Source organism: Belonocnema kinseyi, chromosome 2, assembly GCF_010883055.1.
Source record: "Belonocnema kinseyi isolate 2016_QV_RU_SX_M_011 chromosome 2, B_treatae_v1, whole genome shotgun sequence".
Lineage (NCBI taxonomy): Eukaryota > Metazoa > Arthropoda > Insecta > Hymenoptera > Cynipidae > Belonocnema > Belonocnema kinseyi.
In genome coordinates, this window is record NC_046658.1 from 70,867,503 (window position 1) to 70,878,070 (window position 10,568).

Below are 10,568 nucleotides of genomic sequence, written 5' to 3' on the forward strand. Positions count from 1 at the left end.
ATCTGAAAAATCTCTATCCCTTCCACACAATACTCCTTTCCCCTGCCGAGTGAGTCACGCCTACCCCGAAAGGGAAATGGCTTAATGGTGTAATAATAATAACAGGATTCAAAATTTAACAGTTTCAATTTGTCGTACTTAGAAATTGTGCAATATTTTAGGGTGACTACCGGATCAGTAAACCGAAAGATTACCGGGAATTTTTTAGATCAATTTATTTTATTTTTAAAACCCCAGAATAATAACAATGACATTTTTTAATTTTGAGTACAAACAGTTATCTGATTGTTTTAAGATAAATTTTTCATGATCCAGTAATGATACGGGATGGGGAGGGTTCCAGAAATATTACATAAGCTCTTTTTTTAAATCAGTAATTTAAAAAAATAATAAGTACTAAGAATGTAAGAAGGAGTGAGCAAAACTTTTTCTCAGATCTATTTTTGGTTATCCGTTTAAGGAATACAACCACAAAACATGGCGGTTAAAAAACTATTGCGAATTCGTTAAGTGCTCAGTTTTCTATAAAAAATAATAATAATATAGATTCCAATTTTAGGAAAAATAAATGTTAATAAAATTATAATTTTTTTAAATACCATTAGAAATTAGGTTTATTTGTATCAGGTTAATGGGATATTTATTCATAATTATTATGAAACTATTTTTCATTAAATTGCTTCTGATCGAATAAGAAACAGGCCATATTTGAATGAAAAATGCGTTTACTTTAGTTTTCAGGGCACTTACAAATAGTAGAAAATTGACATCATTAAAAATTGTAAAGTTTCTGTAAACGAATCTAGAAAAGAAATGTGGAAAATATTTCTTTTTGAATAATAAATAATTTAAACATATATGTATAGTCTACATATAGAAACGTCTAGAAACCGTTCTTTTATATCAAGAGATTACTGAAAGTTACAGCACTATGAGTGGGAAGTCATTTTCTATGTTTGCAGGAACGTTACAAGGCAGGAGGGAGGGTCCAAAAATCTTCGAAAGAAGCGTTACGTAATTAATGAACGGCTATACTATAAAAATACATTGAGTTTATTGGAATTTTAAATTCAAAAAACGTTTCTTATATGAAGATTTTTTCTTTCATCCTTACACTGGAGACGTGGAGGTTTATTTAGTATAATTTATTCCCTTACTTCATGCTTTTTTTTTAACAAAAAATTGTGAGCCAATCTCTAATTTCTGAACTGTACTTTGTTTTCTTATACAGATCTTGGATATTAAATTTTTAAATCTGAATCAGCAGTAATTATACTCAAGAGAATATTGCCAATTAAACTTAGCTTAATATGTACGCTTATTTTTACTAAGCTGTATATTTGGCCCCTGATTCTCAATATATTAAAATAGAAAACAGTTACGAATCAGGTGACAAATCTCAAATGTATAGTTACTGCTTTGTTGTGTTACTCGGCAGTTAGGGCTGATTGAGATCTACAGAAAATACTATCTTTTCTAATATATACAGTATCCAATTTGGAAACCCTAGGAAATAATATAAAATTATTTTTACACGATGAAACGAATTAGATGAAAGCTAGGAATATCTAGAACGAAATTACTTGACTCAAGGAAATTATCACATAACAAGATTTTGTAGCAGGTGGGTCTCGCTATTAGTATAGCTCATGAGCGGGCGCGGAGTATAGGGGGAATCTCTCCTATCCTGGTAGTGAAGCATCTTTCTCGAAATTACCCTGCATTGCAGATATTGCGTTCATCAGCACGTTATTCATAATCTTGATTATATACTTATCCACCATTCTCGCTTTATCTTACGATCAGTTTTAATTAAAGGCGCTTCTTTATCCTGTTAAAGCTTATTTTTATTTTGTTTACGAGTCAATGTAAGCCGCATCAGCGTAATGCAATATATCGTTCTTACTAGAATGTTTATCCGCTTTACGGGAATTTTCAATCAGCGGAAGGGGGTTATTGATTTTATATCCAACTAAACCATTCCTTGCAATCAAACCTATGGCACGAATTTTGGATTGAAACTGTAAGCTGCGTTAGATTTATTTCCAAGGGTTAGAGTATTTTATGGAAATTTCAAAGCTTTAATTTTGAATTGATTCCGAAAGTAGAAGGTACTGAATATCTATTCAGATGGATGCAATTATAATTAGAATAAATCTTTCGGCTATGACTCTCACCTTCGACTTCTGACCTTTGATCCTGGAGCTCTATCATTTAACTTGTGAACCCTAACTGATGTATGACTTTTAACCTTTGACTCTCACGTATTGATTCTACACTCACATCTGATTCTAATATCTTCTAGAACTTTTCATTTAGATTTTTGTATTTTTTCTTGCAGTAAAATATCTCAGAGAGGTGACACCTTACTTCCGGAAAGCTTCGATTATACAGGAAGTTGGATGGGAATTGCAACGCGGTTTTCTGAGTGCCACCCCACCACCACCAAAGTCACCCCCAAGAGCAGACACTAGGTATCTACCTCTTCAGCTCTGTAGACTGACGAGATCACACCCTTCGACGGATCCTGGTAAGTCTTTTTACGATTATCCAGAGTAGATATTCTTTTTTCCTATTTTTGTTATATAAAAAACCTTATGTGACGCCAAGGATAAGGATAAGTTCTTTGAGATAATAGGTTTAATATAAATTGGCTTTTTAAAGTAAACTGTTCATAAATGTGTTATCCTACTTAGGATGAAAACAATTAAAATAAAGAAAACCCGCCTTCTTTGCAGTGTAAATAATTTTATTGGGCAATTTGTATTTTGACATATTTTGTAGAAGATGAATTTTTGAACTTGTTAGAACAACCCTACATTTTTTAATTTACTATGCAAGACTTTTTTAAGAGACTTAAAATTGAGGAATTTTAAATCTTTTCTCGATGATCTATTGTTTGTTTACATAGTTTCACTAGTACTTCTTCCATTTCATAACATGATTCCTTAGAATTTACTACGCAGGACAAAAAAACTCAATTTGAATAAAAGAAAGTAGAGAAGGTGAAATAGTGCTCAAGTGGTGAGAAAGGATAGAAGAAGGGGGAAAGTAGAATTGGTAAGAAAAGGAAAAGGTAAGGAAAGCAATCAGAGACGTGATGTATCTTTTGAGACTATATCTTCCTGCCTTTCGTACATATGTACCTTCACCTAAAAAAGTATTCGTGTACGTGTAGATAAACATACATACCCACCCATGCACACTTATTCTACGACGACATACTCACACATGTACGAGGGTTCTTGTTTACCTTATACCTCGTGATATTTTTAATGGCAACATTCCCAAGACTGAGCGCCTTTTGATACCAGCTCGTATCAGATATAATGTTAGAGGATTCAGGGAACCTGTGTAATGATAATAATTCTTCTTTAAAATGATTTGTAAAAAAAGTTGTTGATTTCACCAATTCAGCCGCGAAATACCAATATAATTAAAGCTTTTCTCTTAACTTTGTTACTTGAATGCTTTAACTAGCTTTCTCTCTGGCATTATGTGCTCTGCTGATGTGTAATTTTCATTGGAAAAGTAAGCGAGTATGTAGCTAGCGTAACGACAAATACTAAATATCGATAATCTTGTGCCGTTTTGCAATGTGACTACGTTCGTTATTTGTACATCCTATACTCGAGTTATTAGTAATGTAGGTCATAATATTTTAACGATAATGGAAATCTTTACCATTCGCGTATCGACACTGCGACAATTATACGTACAGTATAAAGGTCTGTTCTCTTCCTGTATGAAATCTAGATGGACACTTGAATTGATTGTACATCACTGCGAACAATTGCTCCAATAACGATTAATTTTCCATACTTCATATGCAATATGCGGTGCACAATTCCAATCACTACCTTTTTCAAATATCAGAGTTTACGGCTCGATGAGTTCAAGACGAGTGGATCATTTTCCACATCCACTTTTATCAGAAACAAATCCAATTGTTAGAGCACTTGAAGCAGATGAGTATCAAAATGAAACAGTAATTTATGTTATCTGACCTGTACTGTTCAAAATATTTATAATTTTACTGCACTTTCACTTCACTTTTGCATATTCGATTTACATTCCTGGATTGTACCTCAAAACTTTAAAACAGAACAAATTTGTTAGAAAAAAATAAAGCAGAGGTTCGATGTTGATTAAACGCGAAAAAATGTATGTATAGTTCAATCGAGTTCTATCAGAAAAAAGCTTTGCCAAAAATATTCCTATTTAAATAGCGGTATATAAGGACTTCTAAAATTTTAAAAATTATGGTGCAAATCCTCATTTTTCAAATTTTTGCAAAGTCTATTCTTCATGTTAAACGGTATTTGTGACCAAATCAAGCATAAATATCTTTGATTAAGCCATAAATTTTTTTTCGCAAAATGTCCTCTTTTTTGCCGCAAAGTTTTACAGCACCTTTACACTTGCTGTACGACATAAATTCATATAAAGTTACATAACTGTTATGATTCTAAATAATAAAAGAATTACTGATCTGACAGAAAAGAAATTACAAGTAGACGAATTTAAGCACGTAAAGTGAAAAAAACAATCATTATTTTCCGAGATGTAAATATTTAAAATTAAATTTTTCGGAAAAAATTTTTTTTCATTTTTGAAAACTGATTAGCAAACGTATAGTAAAGGCTGGGTCAATTTCGCCATGATTTAAGAAATGCTCTTCCTGAAGAAACCTAGTTTCATATTTGCAGTTGGAAATTATCGGGATTAGCGGAAGATGAAAAAATGAAATCTTGAAAATCACAGTCAGAACTAGAGTAATTACCCACGTTAGTTGAAAGCCACCCAAAAAATATGTGTTTACAAAAATCCGCTAGTCATACATCATTTGTGGTTGAACGTTCAGTTACACACGTGGCACATCGAATGAAAAACGACGTACGCTGATTGTGAAGAGAGCGAGGGAATATGAAATAGGTAAAAACTGTATTTCCTGCTGAGCGTGCTCATACACAAAGCAAAAAAGTTCTTCAATTTTAACGAACTATCGAATGCCAAACAAATTAAATTTCTACCAATGACAATTTGTCTAAAACTGAGAATCATTTATTCGAAACTTAATTAAAACTTGGAATATTTCAAGTTGTAATATATAGAATACTTCTAAAATAGTTGCATTTTTCTTCATTAGTGATTCGGGTGCAATCATTTGTATTCTTAAGGACTTTAGAGAGATAAGGCTGCTAGGGAAAAAATTTTCATTATCACATGAGACCTATAATGTTTTTCATGCCAGAAAATAGTTGTGTGTAAGTCAATAAACTCACGATTTAAGGGGTTGCAACTTATTGTGGAACCTTTTGGCATCAAATACTGCTGTAGTTGTTAAAAAACTGTGGTTGTATAAGTCTCACACTTTTCGTGAACGTTTGCGAATTTTAATTTATCATGAACCTTTTTGTTACTTTCATGTGTACTTTTATGGTTATAAGAAATAAAGAAAATTCGATGACATCTGTGTAACCATTATTCTCGAACTATTGGGGGGAAGGTGTCACGTATGTGGCCTGTAGACTATTTTTATTATTTTTATTTCCTAACATCAACGTGAGGGCGTTTGGATTTTAAATAATATATTTTGAATGAAATGAGATGGTATTGAACTTGTATCACTTATAAATAGAAGCGATTTAAATTAAATATGTTTAAAATTTAAACATTTTAAATCTGGAGGTCTTAAAATCAAAAATTTCAGACTAAAATTATAAAAATAGGACAATTTGATTAAAAAGAAGTTGAGATTGTATTATTTTTATTTCAACGCTATCGAAATTAAACAATTTTATTTTTATTTGAAGAATCTCAAAATTCAATAAGCTCAGATTAAAATTCCGAAAGTAGGACAACTTGAAAATTTTTAAATTTAAACAATTTCAAATTCTAATTTTGAATATTGGATCATTAAAAATGTAAAGGAATTGAAATTGTATTAATTCTAATGGAAAGCATTCAAAATTGAATAATTTGAAATTGAAAACTTTTAAAATATTTTTAGTTCGAAGCGTTACACATTTTTTGGATTTTAAATTTAATGTTTCAAACTCAAAGCTTTTGAAATTCTAGTATGTTTAATTATACTCCTTTAAAACTGAATTTTTCTAAAAAATATGTCAATTCAAATAATTTTGAATGGAAGAAATGAAAAATGAAAAATTACAATTTAAAAACAATTTAAAACTAAAAAATGTCTAATTTGAAAAACTAGTGATATTAGAACACATTACAAAAATTAAAACTTATGACAGGGAAGACTAGATAATTTAGATTTCAACATGAACATTCAGAACTCGAAAGTTCTTTCCATATAAAATGAAAGAAATTATTCAAATAAGGATGTATCAATTTTAAGTATTTCTATTGTTATGTATTTTTATTTTAATCAATGCATTTTATTTCCTTTCAATTTCAATTAGTTTAATTGTTAGCAATTCATTTAGAATTATCATTGTTGTTTATTCAAATCTTCCAATTAAATATTTTTCATTTCAAAATAATAGATTTTGTTAAATTAAAAATTTCTTTTGGGAGGAGAGTGAATTGAAAAAAACGACCGAACGAACGGAAGTCTCCGCCTCTCTCTCTAACGGAAGCCCCCTCTCCCTCTCTATCTGCCCGTCCGTATAAATGGTAACTCTAAAAAGATTAAAAAATCAAATAAAACATAGGAACACTTTTTTGGATCCTGAAAGAACGAGTTCGTTAACAGTTGGCAAACACTTATGGTTCTGTCCATCTAGAATGCTATGAAAAAATCGAATATTCAAAATTTACGGAAAATTACGGCAGCTACGTGAAAAATGTCTTGAAAAATGATTGCAGCTTTTTAAAATATCTACAATTTTCTTTTAAACATTTTTTTAAGGACTCTTCTTCTTGGTGTTATGCATCGAAAATACTATAAATAAGTCGAAAATTATAACTTGAAGCCGAACGAAGACATACGTAAAAAACGTTTAAAGGAAGAATGGTAGAATTTTAAAAGAACTGCAATTTTGCATTTTTATATTTTTTGATAAAACGTGTCATTTTGGTTATGCTTATCCCAAATACTATGAAAAATCCATAATTCAAATTTGGAGCCAAACGACAATCTGAAGACAATTCCATATCGTCACAAACTGGCGAAGACTAATAAAGTGTCACATTAAAATGATAGAACGTGTCACGAGAGAAAAACACACGAAAAAGTCAAGCGGAAATATAGGAGCTACAATGTGGACAGAATGAATTAACGTATGGTAGATTATCATATACAATTAAATACTAATATATTATCTAACTTTTAACTATAAACTTTTGTTGATCCATCTTCTAGATCTAAAATAGATTTATTCTATTAATATTTCAAATACTATCCAACCTTTCGGATCACTCTCTTACTTCTAGCGTCGAAGCTATTTTTTTTTTCTTCCGCAAGGACGTGTTCGATTTTGCGGTGCTAAAGGCGAATCCTCTTTCGATCTGCAACGCGCAGTATGAAAAGGTGGTGGTATTACCGGGAGTGTTAGCGAAGGAGAGTAGAGCGGGTAGAAGAGGATGCGAGAGTTAAATTAGTTTCCGGTGCAAAAGCTGTCAGTCGCCCGGTTTTCAGGGCTAACCCGTATAATTCCAGAACAGCTCCATCAGGTCGAACCTGGAGAAACCTCCAACGACCTTCTAACAACTACCCACTTGGACTGTCTCCTACGTCTTTCTCTCCCCCCGAAACCCTTAACCCTTCTTTTAAGACCACCACTCTCTTTCCGCTTCCAACTTTCCATCTTCCTCCCACACAAACTACTCCTAGACCTCGCGAGTTGCAGTTTACGAAGTTAATTACTGTCGGATAATTGCATCCATGCCGTCCGTTTGATTAATGAGAGTTATAGACGCGCAAGGGAAAATCAAATCGAAAGAGAAATCCTGTGACTGAACTTCCTCATCAAGTCGGGTGACATTGAAAATTATAACTGATATCGCGTGTTGTCTCGTGGGTGTTTAGATTTTCAATTCGCGAATACCAGTCTCAAGAGAAATCGCGAGCTTCGAAGGTTTGAGCCAAACCGACTTCGATTCTCGTACGAATTCACTCGCAAGATTTTTCTTTTCACAAAGATATGGGGGTATGAAATATTCAGAAGCGAATTTGAAAATCAGACTATAAAGTAGATGAATTTTATAGCTAGTTTTGTCGAATAAGTGAATTTTTCTATTCTGTATATAAATTATTGAGGTTGTTGAGGTTGTATACGCAAGTTCAAAATTAATTATTTTTTGTAAGAATTTTTTTAAACGTGGATAATAGTCTGATTTGGACCTATTTCCTTGATTACATACAAATTTGAAATACGATTTCTGGGCGCTTTTCCAATAGCTTTTGAGAATATTTAATTCAATATTTTTGCGGCTGAAATCGACTTCAGTCTTCAATATTCAGATTAATTCCTTTATTCGGTCCTTTATTCATCCATCCATCGATCTCCTGGCTGCGCCAACAGCTGCAGCTGTAGGCAGCAATTCGCTTTCTCTAGTTCGTGGCTGCACGTTTCGCAAAGTAAAGCCTGGCGGACCGATGCTGAAAGGAGCTCAATAAACTTGGGAATGGACTTTGCCCAACAGAAAGGTTTACAGAATGGGAAAGAGTTGTAATGGGTGAGAAAAGGTTCGAGGAGCGCAAATGGAAAGGCAGCCTGTTTTGGAGGTTAACATGCCGAAAGTAACCGGAACTCATTTTCTCCCTGGCACTTGGGCGAACAAACAAACCTTCATTAATAACCTATCAAAGAGAGTCTGTTTTCCAATCGATGTAAACGAACTCATTCCAAGAGTGAGCTTACCATTTTTCTGAATAATTCTTTGAGCAATTATTTTTGATCCATTGTAATAAAGATAATAGCTGTTTACAGTATTTATTAGACGCTAGACCTTAATTTTAGAAAATAAAACTTGATATACTTTACGCCAATTTTTTTGTTAAAAATTGGAACATATCAGAAGAGAAAACTTGTCTTCTATAAGGAACAGGTAACGTGGCTTCCGCTATATTGCACAGCGTTACAATCTTAGACATACCTCTTGCAATATTAAAGTCGACTTGAAATCTCGACAGGGTCTTTGACACCAAGTGCATTGCACTTTGAGAGAAGCCGAGACAAGTCGTCCGCTAACATTTCTAGCAGAGATGTTCTCACGAGACTGAATTAATCTTCCCAATTGCTCGCTTTAAGCTGTTTTCATGGATACGAAGCGTGCTGACTCTGGTTCTAGTAATTGTCCGAATATGAAAAATCACTTTGAGAAAGGACTTCTCTTTGATGAAACCTCTCTAATTACTTATCTATACAATATCCATCCAGATTTACACCTTCCACTGCAGTTCCTTAACCTGGTTCTCCTGTAAACATGAGCATGATTTCGGCGTCAGGTACCTAGTCGATGTCTTGGTGATTCACCATAGTTATCTAATTCAAGCCACCTCATCAAAAGATAAGGTCTGATTAATTCCCTTGGTTACGTAGAGTTCTTTTTCTCTCACTGATAAGCTTATTTACGTGCTTGCTATGCGTATGCACTGATTAAAAGTAGGACCAACTCGTACGAATGAATAAGAAAAGCACAAAAAAATATTTATATAACAAGAATCATAGTTAGCTTGCATGTATCTGAGTTTTTGAATGTTGAAATGAACCAACCTTGGGTTCCTAAATGACATTTGTTGAAAAATGTTCTAAGAAAAATCAAAGGTATAATGAGCGAGTAGAAAAAATGCATGGTTTCTGTTGGTCAGGGAATTCCAAAAAGTCAGGGAAAGTCAAGAAATTTAAAACTGGTCAGGAAAAATCAGGGAATTTCGGGAAAATCCGACAGTCAGGCAATTTTCGATAAACTAAAGTTGAAGCTAATATAATTAGTATTTTTATTAAACAATTTGCTTAAAAATGCATTACTTTTGATTAAAAATTGATCTGCTTTTATTGAAAATTCATCTATTTGACTCGAAAATTTATATAAATTTCGGTAGTGATAGTATATTCTTGTTTAAATGTCCTAACTTTTTAGTTGAAACCTAATCTTTTAATTTTAAGATTCAACTATTTTGTTTCAAAATTTATCTTTTTCCTTGAATTAAATAGTTTTTGGTTTAAATTTAAAATATTTTCTCGTTAAAATATCAACCATTACAACGTTCGTTGAGAATTCATCTTTTTGGTAAAACTTTAACTACACTAAACTCTCGCTTTCAGTCAAGTATCGGGGGCTGACTTCAAATGGCCTGGGGCGGATTTCGGGGGGATAGAAACGTAAACAGTGAGGGCCACCTGACTCGTTTCAATTGGAATATATATATATAATGTCGCAACCGCTCTCGTCCTACTCTCCTGAGAAACTGCTTGAGCTAGATGTTCTAGAAAGGCCGAGAAAGGTCTCACTGAAACCGAGAATTTGGTGCACTTACCTGAAAATTATAAATTAATTGTGGGTCCGGATGCAATAAGGGCACATGAAATTTTTTCGTGCGAAAACGAAGTCCCCTGGAGGCTTTAGAAAAAATTTTCGAATTTTAATTTTCA

General features: G+C 32.8%; 1 protein-coding gene across 2 annotated transcripts in view; it reads left to right on the forward strand.

Moving 5' to 3' along the window:
- Positions 1-10,568, forward strand: part of LOC117167642 (beta-1-syntrophin) — a 708,662-nt gene that overhangs the window by 450,540 nt on the left and 247,554 nt on the right. For both annotated transcript variants that reach the window (XM_033352718.1, XM_033352719.1), the window contains exon 3: positions 2,342-2,530. In XM_033352718.1, coding sequence (XP_033208609.1) covers positions 2,342-2,530 — 189 coding nt within the window. The remainder of the gene's footprint in view (positions 1-2,341; positions 2,531-10,568) is intronic.